The sequence below is a fragment of the Acomys minous genome (genome assembly GCF_964271855.1).
Source record: "Acomys minous genome assembly, chromosome: 6".
Taxonomy (NCBI): Eukaryota; Metazoa; Chordata; class Mammalia; order Rodentia; family Muridae; genus Acomys; species Acomys minous.
In genome coordinates this window covers 116486079-116506823 of record NC_140487.1, presented here as the reverse complement: position 1 = coordinate 116506823, position 20745 = coordinate 116486079, and the positions used below count along the sequence as shown (strand labels likewise).

Here is a 20745-nt window from a genome sequence, read left to right as displayed (position 1 = left end):
CCGCAGCCTCTCGGCTCAGGAACTTCGGCCGGGAGCGCCGGAGCAAGTGGCCCCCGCAAGGCGCAGTTGAGGACTAGGAGCCCGGCCTGCTCGACCTACGGCTGCTGGTGTCCTTCGGCTTAACTTCTGGCCCGGCCTGGCCGGTGGAGGCGGACTTGGGGTTGGAGTGTTTGTTTGTTTGAACTTCCTTGTCGCCACCTTCCATTCCCCCCGCCCCCACCTCACCCCGCCACCCCCGCCCCTACCTCAACCCCCCCACCCGCCCTGCTTCTAGAAGGGGCGCGTCGGCAACCGGGTGGGGGGGGAGGGTAGTGTGCAGAAGGGAGGGGGAAGAGACGGGGGGGGGGGGAGAAGAAGACAAGAAGAGGATCGCAGCAGGGGTGAAAGGAAGAGGCGCCGAGGTTTATCCAGCCAACTCGAGATTCCACTCCGGAGTGCGCAGGAATGGCGGCGCTGCCCGGCGCGGTCCCCAGGATGATGAGACCTGGCCCGGGGCAGAACTACCCGCGCACCGGCTTCCCCTTGGAAGGTAAGAGCGTGCAGTAGGCCTTCGCGGGGCACCGCGAGGGCCTTTCGAGGTGGCACTCTTCAGGCGAGCGAGCACCGGGTCTTCCCAAGCTCTGCTGGGTCCAAGTCTCCGCATGCGACTCGGGAAGTTTCTAGAGCCGACACTTGTCGGTTTCTGCATGGGCTCCGTTGACCCGCGGCTCGCGCTCCACGGGTCACTGGCGGCCCGCCTTTCCCCACAGGGTGCGACTCCCCAGAGAGTTCGCATCTGGTCCGTTTTGCGTCCCCGCACTATTCTTTGACACTGTGGAGTTCCTGGGTCTCTGCGCAGCCCCACCGGCTTTCTTCTTCAGTTTTGAATCGGGCCCCTCAACCCTCGGGATTGGAGTCCCAACCCCTTTGATTTCGAAATACTAACAAGCGATACTCTAGTCCTACTTTACAAAACTGTCCGCTTCCTCCAAAGCAACTTACTACCTGGCTTGTTTTTTTCCGTCCCGGAAACAAACTAATTGTAAATAACACATAGTACCATATTTTCCCGCAAAAACAAAAACCTCAAAACACAACTTTTCACTCGGTCTTTCTAAAGTCTGCAAATGTCCCAGGGAGAAAGGGTACAGCAACGTCCAATCCAAGGGACTGTTTTGGTGTTGAACCGTATTCAGGTTCTCGGGGCACTGGGGATAAGGGGATTGTAGAGGAGACCCGCCGGGCGGCTACGCGGCCCGGCCGGGAGAGGAGAAATGGCCCCTTTGCGCCACCAACCCCCCTTCCTATTTAAACTGATGGAAGGCTTTCAGCCAGTCACGGACGGGTCATCTGGCTTCCTCGGGTCAGGCAGCCCAGGGTGTCACAGGAACAGTTACAATGGTGTGCCAATTTTATTTTTTTTAGTTTCCCCTCTTGTCATTGTGTGGGCCCCACTTGCGGATGCGGGAGGATGGGGAGAGAAGGCGAGAAAGGCGGCCTGGCAGCCTGCGATCTGGGGAGGGAGACCCCCCTCGGGCAGCGAGAAGCCGCCGGGTCCCCGAATTAGACAGAGGCGAAGAGAGCGGGCTGCGTGATCAAGTGTGCGCGAGCGGCCACGCAGGCGGCAGAGCGCGGCAGCCGGGGATTTGCCGGAGTCCTCTCCTGGAACGAATGCAAGCAAAACAGGCGGCTGAGGACGCGCGAAGGATTAGGACAATATTTGCCCAACATGACGCAGAATACTGAGGAGAGCCGAGTGCCGGTCGCTAAAGAGCCTCTTGAATATAAAGTTGGGCGTTCGAGAGCTCTCCAGTGCTAATGGCGTATCCCGCCACGGAGACCGAGTGACTCTGGCTTGGCGACGCACGATTTCTGATTAAATCCGAGGGTGGCTTCAGATACCTACTTTTACAAAGAAAAATTGGTGGTGGAAGGGGGGAGCGAGAAAGTAAGGAGGGGGGACGGTAGGAACAGCTCAGCCGCCCGAGCCTCTTCTAGCCTCCTCCTTTCCAATTATTCTGTCTGCTTCCTCCGCTTGTGCCGCTGTGAAATCGTTGTAATCTTCCAGATCTCTGCAGCCGCGAGTCCCCAAATTGGGGGGATCGGGCCGGATTAGAGCACCGGGTGCCCCCCCCAACCTTCTGTGAGAAAATTGTGTAGACTTTGCATTAAGGCTTGCCTAAGTTCTCTTTTTCCCAGAACTCACCAAGTATGCCTACCTTCCTGGTGTACACACACACACACACACACACACACACACACACACACACACAGAGAGAGAGAGAGAGAGAGAAAGAGAGAGGGGGGGGATCTTCATTGCAGCAAAGACTGCTTCCATGGTTATTGCATTTCTGAGACCAAGTTGCGGTATATTGGAGCTTGTGGTCATTGTGGAGTGTGCCCCCAATTTGTCCCCAAACGAAATGATAACTTTAAGAGTGCTTGGAAAGCAAAGGGAACTCACTAAGGGATGGCTTTCTATCACCAATCCTTAAGCTATGCAGACTCAGCTGGCACAATCCTGGCCGCTCAAGCCAACGCTGTAAATGTCGAGAGTTAAGTAGCATCTTAACTAAACTGGTCAAAGAGTCCTGACCCACAAAGGTGTGGGACTGACCTAGTGGGCTACACCTCTCTAACTGTCACTCTTCCAGAGGAGGCAGGCCTGTGTGACCCCAACCTAGGGCCCCAGAACCATTTGCAGCTGGATCTCTATTTTCCGCTAGCCTCCACTCTCTGTCTTTGCAGGCATTCAGAGCACCCAAAAGTGTATCTTCATTTCTTCCAACGAACAGTGACTTTAGGGGGCAATCAAGCCAAGGCTCTGGAGCCACGACTCTTCTCTTTCCACTCTGTAAAAAGCTCCTATGGCTTCATGAAGATTATGGAGATCAGCTGTTAGGAGTCTCGGGTCAGGGGGTGCTGTACTACTCACACACACACACACACACACACACACACACACACACACACACACTAACCATATTCTGTATTGTTCTCATTCACTGCCTTCCCTTCTTCCTCCAGTGTCCACACCTCTTGGCCAAGGCCGGGTCAATCAACTTGGTGGGGTCTTCATCAACGGGCGACCCCTGCCGAACCATATCCGCCACAAGATAGTGGAAATGGCCCACCACGGCATCCGGCCCTGCGTCATCTCCCGTCAGCTCCGTGTTTCCCATGGTTGTGTCTCCAAGATTCTGTGCCGGTACCAGGAGACTGGGTCTATCCGGCCCGGGGCTATCGGTGGCAGTAAGCCCAGAGTGAGTGTCTTTGCCACTGAGGCTGGTAGCAGGCCTTCCCTAGTGTGGAAACCTTGGTTGTTGTCACCTCTCTCGCTACCCCGTGTTACCTAGCAGCCCTGGGTGTCTGGAAGCGTCCCATAGAAATGGTAGTAAGAGCAGTGCCCTTAGCTCTCTGATACTATCCCATTATTTGAACACTTGAAGGATGGGTTAGCTGAGCCCTAGGTAGTCCAAGACTTTGAAGCTGATAATCCCTCACTGGAATGTCCCCACATCTGCCCCCAATCCTGGTGTTGCCTGAGGTGGTGGTGGTGGTGGTGAACAACAGGGTTACGAATTATATTTTATTTCATTACTTGTCCCTGCCCCCCCCAATGCCATTCTGGGAAGGTTGAAACCCTACAAGCCCATCTTAGGAGGAAGGGCAGTGGCCAGCCAGGCTGGGAGCTTTTGGAAGGTTGATACTAAAACTATTTCCCATCCCCGCCCCCTCCACCCCGTCTCTCCGTTCCCACTCTCCCACCTCCACCTATGAAGCAGGTGGCGACTCCAGATGTGGAGAAAAAGATTGAGGAGTACAAGAGGGAAAACCCTGGAATGTTCAGCTGGGAGATCCGGGACCGGCTGCTGAAGGACGGCCACTGTGACCGAAGCACAGTGCCCTCAGGTGAGAAGGCAGCTGAGCCAGGGGCAGAGCTGGCCAGGAGTCCGTCTGGGGAAAGCCATCACGTAGGGCTGAGGGTGGACAGAGGAAAGGGGAGAGGTGAGTGACAGACACCGGGAGAAAAATAGTCAGGTGTAGAAGTGAGGAAAGGCAGGAGTGATGCAAAGAAGTGGAGGGGGGAGGGTCGGGGGGGGGAGAAAGTTAGAAAAAGGAGAGGTTTGAAGAAGGAAGGGAAATAAATGGGAAGGGGAGTGGAAGAGAGATGGGGGTGCTGAAAGGAATTTAAACATGAAGGTGGAAAGCCCTTGAGCTTTGGGGAAAGTGACCTGGAGAAAAAGAGACTTGTCCCTAAAGGGTTGCCCAGAATATGCTGTGACAACGGGGGAAAGCTACCCAATTTGTGTGTCAGACTGTACAACGGTGTGCAGGCATGCAAGACCAGGGCACACTTGCATGGCTGCAGCAAGCATGCGGGGGGGGGGGGGGTACTCTGGGTAGCACTAAGACAGGTAGGGTCAGGTGTCTGATGAGTGTACCCAGGATGTGTAATATGAAGAAGCAGTAGTAAGTGGCTGTCCCTGCAAGCCTACCTGGCCATATTTGCCCCAGGAATGCCGCTGCTGAAGTAATCCAAGCCTTGAAGTGTTTGGGTGCCAGGGAGCTGAGAATGGGGGCTCCAGCTTCTCTGCCCCAACAACTTATACTCTCTCTCTCTTGCCTTTAATTTCTGAGGTTTAGTGAGTTCGATTAGCAGAGTGCTCAGAATCAAGTTCGGGAAGAAAGAGGACGATGAAGAAGGGGACAAGAAGGAGGACGATGGCGAGAAGAAAGCCAAGCACAGCATCGACGGCATCCTGGGCGACAAAGGTAAGACCCTACGGTGGCCCTCGAGACCACGTATTCCCATGCTTGTGCGGATTAACCTCTGCCACCGCTGGGACGGTCTGGAAAAGTCGCTGGTCGCCGGTAGCCAGGGTTTTTGAAGGCTTTATGGTGCGCGAATCTATCCCTCCCCACCACGCCAGCCCTGGGAAGCGCCGCTGCCCGGTAGCACATCCACGCGCCTCAGCTGTCACCACCACCACCACCCCGTCTCCCCCCCCCCCCCTCCGCGCGCATGGTTCCACACAGCCTGTGCATCCTCTAGAGCTGGCGTTTTGGCGTCGATCAATTTATTTATAGAAGACTTGGGCAAGCGTGTAGGGGACAGGGAGGAGGGCGAGGAAGAAGCAGCCCGCCCGGGGCTCCCTAAATGAATTTGTTAACCAGACCCGCACACGCTTTCTAAACGGTCCCTTGAAACCCCGCCTGACAGCTGACTGACCGCTGCAATCAATAAAAATTAGCGAGAGCCGCGCGGGCCTCCTCTCATGCTCGCATGGCCGGGGAAAAGTGGGGGGCACCGGGTGCTTTTCTCTTGGCATGCACTGTTGTGGCGGGGGCTGGAGGCCAAGTTCCCCAGATGCTAAGGGTCGGGGGATTCAAAGAGTCAGGCTCTCCACACCCTCAGTCCAACCTTAGCTAGCCTTCCCAGCACGGACTCCAGAGCTCTGCTTCCTCTCCGGGGCAGCTAAGGCTGAAGTTTATCTTTCAAGCGCCTGCGCCCCCGGCTTGGAGAACCCAGATGTATTTCTGTTTCTGCGTGGGGAAGTCTTCCTTCGTTACCCCTCCCGTGGAAATTCTGTCTCTGTGAAAGTGGGGTCCTAACGGGGAGGGGGCAGGGAATGAAGACTTCAGAGTCACAAAGACTGACCCGGGAAAAGAAGGCGCCAGAAACAGACACGCTAGGGAGGCAGAATGAATCCGAAAGGCCTTTGGGGAGAGTATAGGCCGTTCATTAAGAACCCCTTGTTGTCCAACAATCCTTCCAGAGGTTTCAGCAGATACCCTGCCCAACACCTCCAGCCCAGGTCTCTCTTTGATTCTCAGGAAAGTCTTCCAACCTTGAAGATGAACTTCACAAACAAAAGCCCACTTCTAAAGACAACACCAAGAGCCAGACTCTGCAGCTCAGTCCAAGTGGGGGTGGGGGGAGGATTGGGGAAAAGGCAGCCCCCTTCTCCAGCAGCCTCTTTCAAGGGAGGAGGCAGGTTGTTGACATGGGGGCGGAAGGGGGGGAGTGCTAGAGGAGCTGCTGTCCCTCTAGGGACAAAAGGGTCAGGGAAGAAAGGGAGAGTGCAGTGCTTGGTACCCCCCGCTGTGCCCAGCCTGCCTAAGGGGCCTTGACTGTACTGCAGGAGGCAGTCTCTGCCTTGCCCAGTAAGCCGCTGCCTGGGTCATTCTGCCCGGAGCCCTGGGACTCCTTCCTGGGGACCCAAGGTTTATCTCAGTTTATCAGAAAGACAAATTGGACTCTTAAAAACAAAACAAAACAAAGTACTACTGGAGGATCCTCAATTTGAATAATCTAAGGTACACACCACACACTAAAAACCTCTAAGAGTTACCGCGCGCGCCCCCATCCTGCCGCCACCTCCCCGCCCCCAAGCCGTCGGGATATCTTGAGTTTGTTTAGCGATCTCTTGCGCAGAGTGTATGAAGGGGGAATCTGTCTAGTTCAGTGTGTGGTGAAATGCAAGAGGTCGGTGGCCACCGAGAAAAGGAAGAGAATGAGGAAAGAGAAAGAAAAAGGCTTGTGTCTTGAGGGGTTTCTCTGACTTAGAGAATTCATAGGCAAAAAAAAAAAAAAAAAAAAGGAAAAAAAAAGAAAAAGAAAAGAAAGAAAGAAAGAAAGAAAGAAAGAGAAAACCAGTGAACCAAAGGCTTCGCTGGAGAGAGGTTTTCCCTGCCAGAGACCCAGGATGCTCCCTGTCTCCAGGGGTTTAGAAACCAGGTCTGGCTGTCCAGATGGGGACAGCTGAGGGCACAGGTGCTGACTGTGCAAAGCTGCTATAAGATTGAAATGGCTGGTGTCCTGACAGATTCCCCGGGGTTTGAGTTGCCTAGGGGGTGTGAGTGGCACTCTGGGTCACTGAATGGCCTTGCAAGTGCCTGCATCTTTCAGGTGGCTGTGCGCCTACCAAGGCGCCTTTGGATGAGGGATGCCTCAGGTCTTAGCAGGCATGGGGTCTGCAGCTTGATCATAGGCAATTGTGGAGAGGCACTGGAGGTTCAAATGAGGCAGAATTTTCTTTGAGGGCAGATCTGGTGTCCGGCGTGAACCCTGGCCTGTGGGATGGCAGCCATGTGGAGACCCCCATCTGTCTCTCAGACTCTAGACATCAGTTTCACAGTCAAATTAATGCTGAGAAGCTCCTCCAATCGGCACTCCGAGTCCGTCCGGAGCTGGGGCCCCAGATGCCAACCCCCCCCATGGGGAGAGCAAGGGGAGGGGTACACACTCACAACTTTGTTTTGGCTTCTTGCTTTTTTGACAAACGCTTTCTCCCAGGGTCGCCCCTCTCGTGGCGGGGAGCCACCAAAGAGGGGTTTAAGAGCGCTCCTCTTTAAGCACTAAAGAGAGATCCCTCCCTGAGTCCGTTTCTTCCTATCGTCCGCTTGGCATTTAATAATGTTAAGACTTATTAGAGCTGGTAATGAAAACTGAGGCCGCTGAATAGGAAGCTGTGTAGGAGAGGGGTGTAATAGCTTCCAGGCATGGTAAGAAACTATTTATCCGCAATCAGTCTTCACTCTCAGAGTTTGAAGCACAAACGTTAAGTTGAAGGGTTTTAAAGCAGATTAAATTGAGCTTTTATTTCTCCGCACTTTCATCTCTGAACGGCTCACTCCTGCTTCCCTTGGGCTGATATTCATGAGACTGTGGGCTTTTTTTTCCCTCCCCTTCCTCTTTCCCTCTTATCCTAGTTAAGACTGAGTTATTAGGATGTTGCTTGTGAGAAGTCTCGGGACTGCTGCCGTATAGGGGCTGCAGCCAAGCTCAGCTTACCTGGGGGAAGGAAGGGGACAGTTTGCACCTTCGGTGGGTTGGACCCTCTCCTCTTCACCCCTGTCCTCAAGATTCAGGGGATGGGGTGGAGACGACCTGCAGGAGATGTGAGCAGAAAAGACAGAGGAAGAGATTTCTCCCCAAAGAAATTGATAAGGGCATGCAGAGAAGGGTTGGGCCGTTCTTCTGTAGTCAGCGAAGTAGGTAGGATGGAGAAATATAAGTAACAATAGCTACAGTAACACAATCCGCAGCCAAAGCCTCTGGCATCTGCCTATGCTCAGGGTGACGCCTTGGCTGAACACATCAGACATAGGATTGCTCTCTAGGGTACAAAGCCCAGTGGGGTTATAATTAATATAAAACACACAAAAAGGTTACCAGGAGATGGAAAAGTTGTTTTCGTGTGTGGCCAGGAATACCTATAGGTGTCCAAGTCCAACGGGAGGAGAGTGTTCATGGGTGTGAAGGCCATGGAAGGCTAGGGAGAAGAAAAGAGGTCGACTAAGATTTAATTTTTCTTAGAGAGGAGAGAGCTAGAGTCTCGCACACGCCAGGCAAGCACTGTCTCCCACTGAGCTCCACACAGCTCAGGCCCTAGGTTTGTTTTCTTTGCATTTTCCCCTTAATTTATTTGAAGAAAGGTAAACTTACAGGTGTGGAGTGGGATATGACTGAGGAGGGATCGGAGAGGAGGGGAGAGCCTGAAGTGTCGGTTTTAGACACTTGTAAAAGGAGGTGGGAAACAATTTAATTTGGCAGCGGCGATGGCTGCTAATGCGGTTTTCGGTCGTTTGCCGCACCGGAGGAAGCTGTTTTGATTGTGTGTACAAGGACCTGCCAAATTTAATTAGGCTCCGGGGGAGCGAGTGAATAGAGAAAGGGGGGAGGTAGAGCTCCTCACAGCCCACACTTTTTCTTAGTGTTGCCCCCGCTCCAGAGACTTCACACCTGGAAGGGTAGATGTTTGGGGGGGGGGAATAAGTGAGAAGGGTGGGGCCTTGGAGAAGAAGGCTGGGCTGAGAGAGGACCAAGACGGTCGTTTTATCAGGAGGCGATCTGCATTGATTTAAACCTACAACTTCCCTCCTCTGTAAATGTGTGTTTAGAGAAAGGTAATTGACACTCCACCAAATCAAAGGATTACCCCGGGTTGGCAATCTAATCAAACACAGTCCAGGCGGGATTTGAGTCTGTTCAGAGGAGGATCAGCTTCGCATAATGGGGGCTCCAAGGAAGATAGGGGGTGTCAGGCAATTCCTCGGCTTTAGGCAGCGCTCCGCTATAGATGTGGCGGGGTGGGGGGACAGCGAACGTGGGAGGGGGCCCTGGAAGCATCACAGTCCGGTGGGGGATGGGACGCGGGGGAGAGCTCCTAGCGAGGGGGCGAGCCCACACTGAGCTGACAAGACTCCCTCCCCCCCAATCCCCCAGAACCCGAGAAAGAATGAGGAGGAGGGAGCTGAGACTAAGCGACACTACAATGAGGCGATAACTGTTACAAAGGCGAACACGCGCTCGCACGCTCGCATCCCCCGCATCCCGCGGTAAATAAAGTCTGCAAACTGCGCTTCAGATAAACGGGTGCCTAAATCTAGTGTGACCAGCCAGGAGAGAAGAGACAGAAGCAGATAAGGTTGGGGAGGGGCGATGAAGGAGCCTAATCTAATAGAAGACGTTCAGAAAACAAACTTCATAAACAAGAGAAACAGCGAGTGCTGAGCGCAGGAGCCGCGCGGGGCCGCAGCGGACCGCGGGGCCTGGATAATGGGGCTGCCGAGAGGGCACTGAGAATGCAAGAGTCGGACCCCGGGGGCGTGCAGGGGAGAAGCCCCGGCCTAGAGAAGTTGGAGAGTCTAGCAAGTGGGGTCCCCCGCTGAGCAGACGCGCTCTTTCAGTGTTCACCTCCGGGCACGCACCCGCCGCGCAGTGGCGGTTTCAAGGAGTCTGTACCTAAAAGATTCGCGTGCACCGAGCGGCAGTTAAAGGAATTAGATATTTACCAGTTTGAAATAAGCCTAGCTAAGAAGAAGAGAGAAGAGAGAGGGAGAGAGACAGACACACACACACACATTGAAAAGATGAGGCTGGGGAAAGACTTCAAACGAATTCATCATTTGGAACGGTGAAGGGAGATTTACCAGACAGTATTGGGAAGTTATTTAGATATTAATAACACATTTTCCTCAGGCGCGACCACGGCAGCCGTCTGCGTTGCTCTCCAAGCCATTTGGCTGGGTAAAATATGGGCGTCTCAAATGTTGGGAGGCGATAAGGCAATCGGGCCAACCCTAGTCCTGAGTCTGCAACGCAGGAGCGTTAAACCCGGATTAACCTCCCCCAACCCGCCACCCCTCCCCTTTCACGGCTTTCCAAATTTTTGAGTGGAATTTACATGGAAAGGTTTTAAAGCACACATAACAGTAGCCACCGAGGCAGAGAGGTGATTTGGGGAACTTTTATTTTTATTAAGGAGTCTCCTTCTGAAAACAGTTGTTACACGTTACACTGTATATCAGTATTACATAATGCACAGAGAGGGCCCAGCAAACGATGTCTTTTGTAAAGTTGCGGCCTGCGGTTAGCCCGTGGCCATCAACAAAGCTAAGGCGGCCCCTGGCCTCAGCCCCAGGTGAGGGCATCTAAGGATATAAACCCGTAAACCAACAGCCTCAAGACAATCAGTTTGGGAGGAAGGCTTCTGCTTTGAAACCCCAAAGGGAATGTTCTATTTGGGGCCGTGAAGAAGGCCTGACTAAGGGGGGGGGGGCGTGCATTCCGAGGATTCCTGAAAAATAGCCACGTCCCCTCCCACTCCACTAATGGGGTAATTAGGAAACCCAGTTGGGGACCCAAGGTGATTGGAAGACTGAGATGCCCCCTAAGTTTCTGTTACCCTGGTCCCTCCCTCTCTTTTCCTTTACCCCTAACTCCTGCTGAACACGGGGAGGGGGTGGAAATGGGGTCACCACTTTCTGACCCGCTCTGTTGGGACTGACCCCGCTGGGGTCAGGCCGAGGGAGGGAGGAAACTCGCCTTCCCAAATCTAATCAAGGCAGAACGGCGACCTAAAGGGGGGGGGGGGGAAGCTGCGCCATTCGTACCTAGACTTCTCCATAACTTCAAACAAAGTGGAGCTGCGGAGAGTCAAGACCGGGATGCGAAGGGGGGGAAAGAGCTTAGGGGAGGGAGGGAGTGGCGGGGGCGGGGGGGGGAGCGGCTCAATATGCGCAGGGGAGGGGCCTGCAGGAAGAAGGGAAAGGGTCGAGGGCAAAGGGGAGGTGGGGGCCAAAGGAAAGGGTGAGGGGAGAGAGACGCGAAGGCGGGGTCAACAACTTAAGCCCTGGTGGGGAGGAAAAGAGTCCGACAGACCCTTACACCCTCGGGACGGGTGAGGGGGAATTGTGTGAGCCCCAAATCTAGTTTCGAAGCGCCCCCAGAGCGTGTGGCTGGTCCTTTAGTGATGCAGCTGAGATGAGCTCAGGAGGATTTCTAGGGTCTAGGAGGCAGCTGCAGGTCTCTGGAGGTCCACTGCTCCCATTTAGTGGCCTAGCGGCCCGAGGCCTAGGGTCAGCTTGTTGGCTCTGTTTCCAGGCCTTGGAAGTGCATGAGGTCTGAGTCCAAGGGGAGAATCAGGCAGCGGTGGGGTGGGACGGTGGGGACCGGGAGTGGTAAAGTCGGAGATGGTCTGCCGAAACGGCGCGGTCGTGGAGAAACTGTACAGGAGAGAAGGCTGGGAGTCGAGTGTGGGGACGTTACGCGGCTCCAAAGGGGAGGAGGGGCGCAGGATAGCGGCGGGAAAGACAAAGGGACGCAGTCGCCGAGTAGCTGCCCTGGACCGCGAGCGCGGCAGGCTGCAGAGTGAGCGGGGCCGGGCGACGGGTCGCAGCGCTTTTGATGCTCGGCGTTGGGTGACACCAGTACAAAGGCGGCTCATCGTATTACCCCGCGGCCCGGCGGCTCCTCGGGATCCAGCCGCTTAATTAGAGGCGAGCGCGCCGAGCGGGTGGGGCGAAGACCCGGGCTGCACACTGTGACCCAGCGCTGGGTCTCGGCCAGCGGCACAGCGGTGCGCTATCCTCCCCTCCAGGCGCGTAAGGGGTTCGCGCCTTCCCGCTTAGCTGTCCCACCGCGAAGTGCCCTGGTCCGCGAGAGGCAACTGCTCTCTAGCCATCAGCTCCAGGTTGGCGTTAGAGCCAGGGGATATGGGAGTGAGGAACACTTAAAGGCGAGAGGGGAGACTGCTGGGCGCGAGTAGGCCAAGTGCTGCCTCAGGTCCTGTTCCATCCACCGGTTCTCCGGGGCTGAGTGTTCGTGGCCATCCTCGGGCCTGTGTTCCTGGCCCCAGCAGCTCCGGTGACTGATGCAGGAGGACCAGGGAGGGGGCAGGATGCACCAGTCCTCGAGTTCCCAGCACACTCGCTTTGCAATTTAGGACGCGTCGAGGAGTGTCTCTGCACCTCGACTTCCCATTGACAGAGATTTATATAAAGATTCCTATCCTTTGGCTGGGATTCTGGACCCATTTGAGAGTCGGGTAAAAGCTAAACAAAACCAACAAACAAATGCCCAACTCTTCGCGTAGGGGCAGAATTTTAAAAAACAATGTAAAGAGATGCATCTACTTCCTGAAGTTGCATCCGGCTCAGAATCCCACAGCTGCATTTTTGATAGCCCCAGTATTCTCTTAAGGGCCTCAGCTTCCTCGAGTAGAGCCCAGAATGAAGAGATTTAAATGAAGGGGCCGGATAGGAGGTGAGAGCTATCTGTCTGGCTCCAATGCTCCCTCTTTTTCCAAAACCATCAAAAGACCAGAGACACTAGTCTGACTCCAAAACAGAGGAGGGTTCCCAGCTTTGTGATTGGAAGCTGATTTCAGACATTTAAAAAAAAATGTTTGTTTGTTTGTTGGGATTGAGTAAGCACATGTGGAAGTCAGAGGACAACTTGGAGGGGGCCAATTCTCTTTTTTTCATCATGTGGATCCTGGGATTGAACTCAGGTCATTGGGCTTGAAGGCAAGCACTTTTACTGATCCCTTCGCAGATCAGTGCACAGGTGCTATCCTCTTTTCATCCCATATCACTAAAGGAAAAAAAAAGAAAGAAAGAAAGAAAGAAAAGGAAAGAGAAAATCTGCCCCTGAGAAGTAAATATATGTGAACCTCTTTATCTGTTCTTAGAACTTTTGTTGGACTTAATGGGAGGTACCAAGCACAGTGTCAAGTGATGAAATCATACACCGCATATCAAGATGGTCCCTGCTCTCCTGAAGTTCTGCTCCTTCCCTGAGTGTGTCTGTGTTCACTTGGGTCTCTGAGAGTGAGGTGTGTGTGTGTGTAGGTATTTTTGAGTGGTGTGTGAGTGTGTTTAAGTCTGCCTGGGAGCATCCACACATCCCTAGGGGTGTGCTTGGGGTTGCCAGTGAAAGTGGCAAGCAGCCCCCAACTGACCTTTGGAGTCACAGGCATCCCAAGCCCGGTTTCCCAGCGCTGAGGGTTCCGGGCAGTGGTAGAGGGAGGACAGAGCCTCTCTCCTTCACTGAGCTCTTTGTCTGAGGGGCCAAAAGACCGGGAGATCAAAGAAGGCCCAGCAGGCCAGAAAAGGGGGTGGGAACAAGAGACGTAGCTTAGAAAACTCTAACCTGGACTTTTCTGGGGTCCTTTTTGGGGAAGCCCCAGTAAGCGGGCTGGGGCCTTTCTGGGAATTCCTCCCCAAGAACCCAAGCCTCCGCAAGGCTGACAGGTGATCAGCCACGCCCTCCGGATGCGGGTTTAATTTCAGGCGGCAGGTATTCAGATGACAAGGAGAGTGGAGGCCAGCCTTCCAGAGGTGTTCTGTGAGGAGTGTAGGGGTGTTTGGGGGAGGGTGGTGTGGGGGCTTGGGTGGGGTTCCAAGCTTCCCGAAGGTCAGGAAGTTTGGTTCAAGTCTACCCTGGTTTTATATGCGCAAACTCACTTCCTAGGCAAGTTTTGGGGTTGATAGGGATGAGGAGGAGTTTTCAAGGACAGTTTTGGGTCCTCTACTTTCTAATGGAAGCTTCCAGAAGTACCTCCAGCTTCTGCCTTCTCTGGTGATCACAGAACAGAACCAGGAAAGTGGTAAACTGAGGCACTCTCCCAGGCCTGCAACTCTAAGCCCCTGCCCCTACCCACCCACCCCTCCAATCCTTGTAATTTCCTTCCTCGACAGAACTTCCTGGATTTGCCCTTTCCAGGGCCTAAAAAAATCCTGTAAGAAAGGATTTTCTTTCTTACAGGATGCCTGTAAGAACGGCAGCTGGAAGGCACCTTGGCTTCTGCTTTGGACCTTCCCTTACCTGGGGGGCCAATGCCATTTCTCTCACTTTCCTCCTGTGGGAGGAATGCACACCTTTCTTTCATCGGGGATGGGGGAAGGGTATAAACTATTACAGAATTCTCATATTTCACATCTTTATTAGTAGGGCTCCAGCAGGACCCTAAGAAAAGAGGTTCTAGGGTTTGTTTGTTTGTTTGTTTGTTTGTTTTTAAGTAGGAGGCTCTCAGTCCCAATGTGTTGCAGTTGAGACTTTCCCTCCTATAACCAGTTGGGGCTACACTGAAGTCCCATCAGAGAGTGTCCCCAGCCAGGCTTTTTTTTTTTTTTTTTTTTTTTTTTTTTTTTTTTTTTGCTCTGCTCAGCGCCCCTCTCACTCCCAATCGCCTCACTTTTCCCTCTCAGTTGTTTGGTGGGTACAGATCCAAGAAGTCCAGCTCCTGGCGGGGAGTCTTGCAACCACAGTGATTCCCTACCAGCCACTGCCTCAGTTTCCTCATCTGATCAGGGCCGTGGAGAGGTGGGGAAGGAGGTAAGAGAAGGCCGATAGCGGGGCAAAGCTCCCTGGAGCCTGGCAGGGAGTCCCAGGCTGGGGAGAAGCCCTGGCTCCTCCTCCCCTCAGTCGCAGCCCGCTCTCGCCTCAATGGCCACTTTAGAAATACAAACAACTTTAGAAATAAAGTAACCAAACCCCCAAGGGGCTTTGAAGCAGCGAATGCCTGGTGGCGCTTTGCAGTGGTGTGGGCCAGGCCCTGGCCTAATCTTGCTTTCATTTCTACCGATGGCTGCCGGGGAAGCGCTCCTGGCCTCCCGGCCCCTCAGGAGGCTGATTAGGCTACAAAGAGACCCCATTATCCGGAGAAGAAACTAGGGGGGTGTGTGGAGGCGGCGAGGGGGATGGGGGGAGCGGCCTCTGAGCCAATCTATTGACTTAGTGGATGAAGTCAAGAATCGCGCACGCGGGGGCCTAGAGGGCGGAGGCAGGTCCACAAGCCCACCCCACCCTGCCCCCAAACCCAAAGCCAGGAGCAGCCAGCCCCTGGTACAGGAGTAGCTCTGCTGAGCTGCTTCTGGGTGACTGCCCAGGATGGCCGTGGAGGGCCCAGCACAGGGAGTCCCACCACTCTAGACCTACCTTGGCTTAGGATGGTGGGTGATGTTGGCATCCACTGTTCTTTCTCTGGAATGGCTTTCCTTTGTGAGCAGTGAGTTGGAGAAGGCACCTGAGCAATGCCCTCCTAACCGCCCCCCTGCCCCCCCCCGGCTGTCAGAGACCACCACTCAGATGCTGAGGAGGAGGTGGCTGAAACTGAAGCCTAGGAGGGTGCAGGGAGGGCAAGGGTGGTAGAACCTGAAAGATCCTGGCAACTCAGAGTGAGGTTTTTTTCTGAGACTCCGTGTACTCTTGACAAATGGCAGGTGGCAGGTGGCGTAGGTATCAGAGGATTCTGGGAAAAGGGGAAAAAAGGTGACATTATACAAACCCAGAGCAAAGGCTAGGTAAATATCACCCCAGTTCCTCCTGCAGCCTTTCCTCCTTCCAGGCTTATTTTTAAGGCAGAGGCCCTCCACTATGACCTCGGGCTGAGGGTGTGACTCCACAACCGCCATCCCAAGGTGAGTGGGGTGGAGGCAGGTCCTGTATAGGTGGCCATATCATTCTCATGTACAACCCTGAGCCAGGAAACAGGATAGACTCAAGGGAGCTGCCCAGCCGCAGAGGAGCAAAGGAGAAAGAGCGAGCCAGCTCTTGAGTCCAACAGAGGATGTAGCTCTGTTCCTTTGATCCCTGAACACAGGGGGGGGGGGGGACCAAAAGCAGTAGAGACCCCTCCAGGTAGGTTTGAAGGTGGCTTACCCCAGGCTCCCCTTGAGACAGGGTCCATGTGGCCCCTGCATAGCTGGGGCGTGTCACTCTTCCTCCATTCATCTTATTGTAAGTGGCTAAGCTTGTCATGGTGGACTCTGCTGGGGAGGTGCCTCCTGGGGTCCTGGTTGTAGGCTCCTAAAAAGCTGAGCTAAATTCTTCAATTTAGGGCTTATTCCAAGGGCGCGCGCGTGTGTGTGTGTGTGTGTGTGTGTGTGTGTGTGTGTGAGAGAGAGAGAGAGAGAGAGAGAGAGAGAGAGAGAGAGAGAGAGAGAGAGAGAAGAGAAGAGGAGAGGAGAGGAGAGAGAGAGATGGAGGGATTTCAGCTGGCGACTGATGAACTGAGCAGAGAATGCTGTGGAAGGTGTGGAGGTTGTTGGGAGAAAGGCAGATGGGAGGGGAGATAGACGAGTCTGCTTAAGAGGGACCAACCGCCCTGCTAACTGATGGAGGAAGGAGGCCCCCAATCCCTGAGTCCTCTCTGCACCTGAGACTCCAGGGCATGGAGCCAGCAACTGCCACCTGGGGGTTCTTCTTCAGACTGGGAGGGCACAGACTCCAGACAGGCCCCTGAGCTTACCATTTCACAGGACAAATTCAGGACAAGTGACAGGAATGAGGTAAGGAGGGACAGACAGTCTTGTGGGTAGAAGAGCAAGATAAACAGGTAGGAGACTGGGTGTTTGGAAAGCATGAGCGAAAACCCGGCCCCTTTCTCATCTCTGCAGACTCTCTGCGTTGAGTGTAGCACACGTCAACAGAGGGAGAAACAGAGGCAGAGAGAGGTGGTTACTCCGAGAAGTAGTTGGTAGGGAGGAGAGCTCTCTTCTGAGTCTGCTAGACCCTAATGTCCTTGACATTAATGGCCTGGCGGGGACCCAGCCCTGCTTTTTGGTTGTTTGGGTTAGACAACTGAGGCCCACCATCCTCTGCTGTCTCTCATAAATTCTGGAACCTTCTTCAGGCCCACGCGAGACTCTGGCTCCAACAGGCATCCCTATTAGCCACTTAGGGTGTCTCCATCCCCAAGAATCTAGGACAACTCAGACTGGACAGATGTCTCAAACCTGGCCTCTAAAAAGTCTGTGTCGTCACTCCGAGAAAACCCCAGTAAACGACAGAGGACCGAAGCACAGAGGCCAGGTGGTCACAGGTTGGCAGGAGGGGTCAGGGTAGGTCACTAGTCCTCTTTGTCTAAACCATGATTGGGCTCAGCCCAGCAGGTTTTCAAGTTGTGGTGGACAGACACCAGCAGCTCCTGCAGGGCACGAGGCTGATGGAGGTTGATGGAAGGCATTCCAGTGAGGCTGGGCTTTGTCCCAGGGAAGAGCAGTCTCTCTCAGAGGCTTCTCCGGAGGGGGTGGAGGGGAAGCTGTTTCTATTGGAATCAGAGCCTGGGGCTGTGGTTATTGGTCCTCAGAGATAAGACGATAATGCTTATCTGGTGACAAGTGATTCCTCTGCTTTTCTAGTTCCCTGATTAGGGAACTTTCTCTCCTGCCTGACACCCGTTCAAATAGGCAGGGCTGTTTTTAGGAACACTGGTGTCTGCGTCCCAAATTTGCCCAGCTTGCTGTGTGGCCAGGCCAGGACCAGCAGTCACCTCACCCCACATACATACACACACACACACACACACACACACACACACACACACACACACACACACGCTTCACCGGCCAGGGTGGGGAGGGGTGGGTGTTGGCTATGTGACACAATAGAACAATGTCTTGCCGGGGCGGTGGTGGCACACGCCTTTAATCCCAGCACTCAGGAGGCAGAGGCAGGTGGATCGCTGTGAGTTCAGGGCCAGCCTGGTCTACAATGGGAGTCCAGGACAGCCAAGGCTACACAGAGAAACCCAGTCTCCAAAAACAAAAACAAAAACAGAACAATGTCTCTTGGGAGGTACCAGAGGGAGAATGAGGCTGACTGTGAAGAGTGGAGGTTCCTCAGCCAGCAAAGGCAAACAAGTGTGTCCCAGAGTCTTCAGTCATTTGATGGTAACCAAGATTGAGAGTCACTAGCCTAGAATAAAAAAACAGAGGACCAGAGAGGGGATGGGACTTGGGAATTGTCACAGGGCAAGTCAAGAGCATCCTGAACTCTGGTCCTAGGCCTATGCCAGGTGGTGACACATGCCTTTAATCCCAACACCAGGGAGGCAGAAGCAAGCAGGTCTCTGAGTTCGAGGCCAGCCTAGTCTAAAGAGAGAATACCAGGACAGCCAGGGCTACACAGAGAAGCCCTGCTTCAAATGTTCCTTCAGTGGAACATTCTCCCAGAACTCCCTCATCATTTATGCAGCACTGGTCCGGCTAAGGATCTGCTCTGGCAGGGTTACACACCCGGCAGGAGGGTACCACACCCAGCCCAGTGCCGCTGCTCCCAGCTCTTGTTTGATCCATGGGATGGCCTCTGAAGCAATTGTGTCTCCGTCTGAAGCCTGGGCTCTCCCAGGACTGTGGCTTTCATGCCCTCTGTCTCCACTTTCCCACCCCAGCCTCTGAGGATAAAAGTCTCTCTTTCTCTCTCTCTCTCTCTCTCTCTCTCTCTCTCTCTCTCTCTCTCTCTCTCTCACACACACACACACACACACACACACACACACACACACACGAAGCAAGCTGATGTAGGAGAAGAGGAACCAGGCCTTTAGGAGTGCCTGGTTAAAAATGAGGAAAAATACTGGAGAATGGCCTGTGTGGGATGGAGCAGATGCTGAGGCTGGTTAGATTGGGGGGGGGGGGCGGGGATGCAGGCGGTGTGTGTGTGTGTGTGTCCTGAGCCAGGTATACTGTATTCACCAGGGGCTTTGAAATAAACTCAAATAGAACTTCCCCTCTTGTGAATTTCAAGATTACTGCAAGGGTGATACATGCTTGTGAAATTTATTAAATTATTATTATTATTATTATTATTATTATTATTATTAATATTTTGAGACAGAGGCTCATGTATCTCAGGTTAGCCACAAACTACAAGGATGGCCTTGAACCTCTAGAGGGTCCTCCTGCCTCACCTCCTAAGGGCCGAGATTACAGGATCATACCACACCTGGATCACACAGTACTAGAGACTGAACCCGGGGCCTCGTTCTTGCTAAGCAAGCACTCTTCGAACTGAGCTGCATCCGCAGCCCTTAGGAAGCTTCAAATAATAAAAAGTATTAACTGGGGCTGGAGAGGTGGCTCAGCAGTTAAAAGCACTGGCTGCTCTCGCAGAGGACCCACATAGTGGCTTACAACAACCTAGAACTCCAATTTCAGGGAACCAGATGCTCTCTTCCCACCTCTGCAGCCTCCAGGCACATGTGTGGTTCACACATGCAGCAAAATATGCACACGTGTAAAGCGAAATACATTAATTTGGGTGAAAAAAGCATAGAAATTATCGTCTAAGGAATCACATACATGGGAAACCTTTCAGGGTCAGGACAGAACTTGGCTTTCCTCTGTGTGGCTGTGGCTGTGGCTGTGGCTCTGGCCGTGGCCATGGCTGTGTATCTTAGTGTCCCTCTCAGACCTCAAGGAGCTGGATGAGGGTGTTAGGTGGACCATGTCAACTCACTCTGTGACTATAGAGGTGTCAAAGGAGTGAACATGACCTTGAACCCCAGGTTGAGTTTCCAACTTTTCCTTGTGTGCTGTTCCCCTAGGGAGGATGCTTGGGTTCGGGTTTGTTGTTATTTTGCTTTTGTTGTTGTTGTTGTTGTGTGATTTTTTTGGTTTGTTTTCTTTCCCCCACCCGGGGTGCCTATGATGCTTAGGAAGCTCGCTTTGACACCAAGCTGTACCTTCAGCTCTGTCAGAGCTCAGCATCCCTAACAGGTTAAGCTTCGGAACATATGCAGGTGTTTGTCCTCTCAAAGCACAACCCCCCCACCCCCACCACCTAAATGCCTCCCCTCCCTTCCCCCTCCTGCACCTGCCTCAGCTTCCGGCCCTCCTCCGTTTCAAAGCAGCAGGCTGGGCTTTACCTGCCCACCTCTGAGAAAAGCAACCTGGCCTCAAAGGGGAAGTGGTATTTTTAGGCACTTAATTAGACCCAGGACAGGAATGGAGGCTGGCGCTCTGGTCAGGCCAGAAGAGGTTGTTGGGATTAACACCCAAGTAACCGTATCAAAGTATCAAGGCTTGCTGGCCCCCTGGAAGCAGGCAGCAGGCAGCAGGCAGCAGGCAGCAGGCAGCAGGCAGGAGGAGACTCCTAGGCAGCACAAAGGCTGGGTCCCCTGAGCGAGGGCATCCCAGGAACCATACTGGCAGGGGTTAGGGGTCACTGGGAAGTGTGTTGAGAGAACAGCCCCTGGCCCCCCTCCCCCGCAGCTGTCAATCCGCTATCTTTCTTCCCTTCACTCACTCCTTTTGCCTGAGAAAGTTGAAGTTCAGAGTTGTCTATTTTATCAGGGCTAAAGATGTAGGGAGTACCAACACTGGGTGGCTCAGGGCTGAGAGCAGGACCCCACTGCAGGCTTCTCCACTGGGGTTCACAAACTAGGGGAGACTCTCAGAGGCTAGGATGAACTGAACCCTGCTGGGAAGCAAAGGATGGGGGCATGGGAACTGGTAGGGCAGCAGACATCTACTGAAGCTACCAACCAAGCAAGTAAGATGATGTCTCTGTAATCCTAGCTAGACCTGGCACTGCTGAGTCTGAGGCTGGAGGATCACAGGTTGGGGATGAGCCTGAACTATATAGTAAGATCCTGACTCTTGTCTTTTCTTTTCTTTTTTCTTTTTCTTTTTCTTTTTTCTTTCTTTCTTTCTTTCTTTTTTTTTTTTTTTTGGTTTTTCAAGGCAGGGTTT

At 53.5% G+C, this 20745-nt stretch overlaps 1 protein-coding gene across 3 annotated transcripts in view; it reads left to right on the top strand.

Annotated features, from left to right (window-relative positions):
- The first annotated feature begins 309 nt into the window (after nt 1-309).
- Nucleotides 310-20745, top strand: part of PAX7 (paired box 7) — a 97847-nt gene continuing 77411 nt past the window's right edge. The window contains exons 1-4 of one of the 3 annotated variants that reach the window (XM_084787965.1): nt 310-529; nt 3007-3242; nt 3765-3891; nt 4627-4755. In XM_084787965.1, the coding sequence (XP_084644091.1) occupies nt 445-529; nt 3007-3242; nt 3765-3891; nt 4627-4755 (577 nt within the window). In that variant the 5' untranslated portion in view covers nt 310-444. Of the gene's footprint in view, nt 530-3006; nt 3243-3761; nt 3892-4620; nt 4756-20745 lie in introns of all 3 variants that reach the window. The other 2 variants (XM_084787964.1, XM_084787963.1) reach the window with 2 other exon arrangements.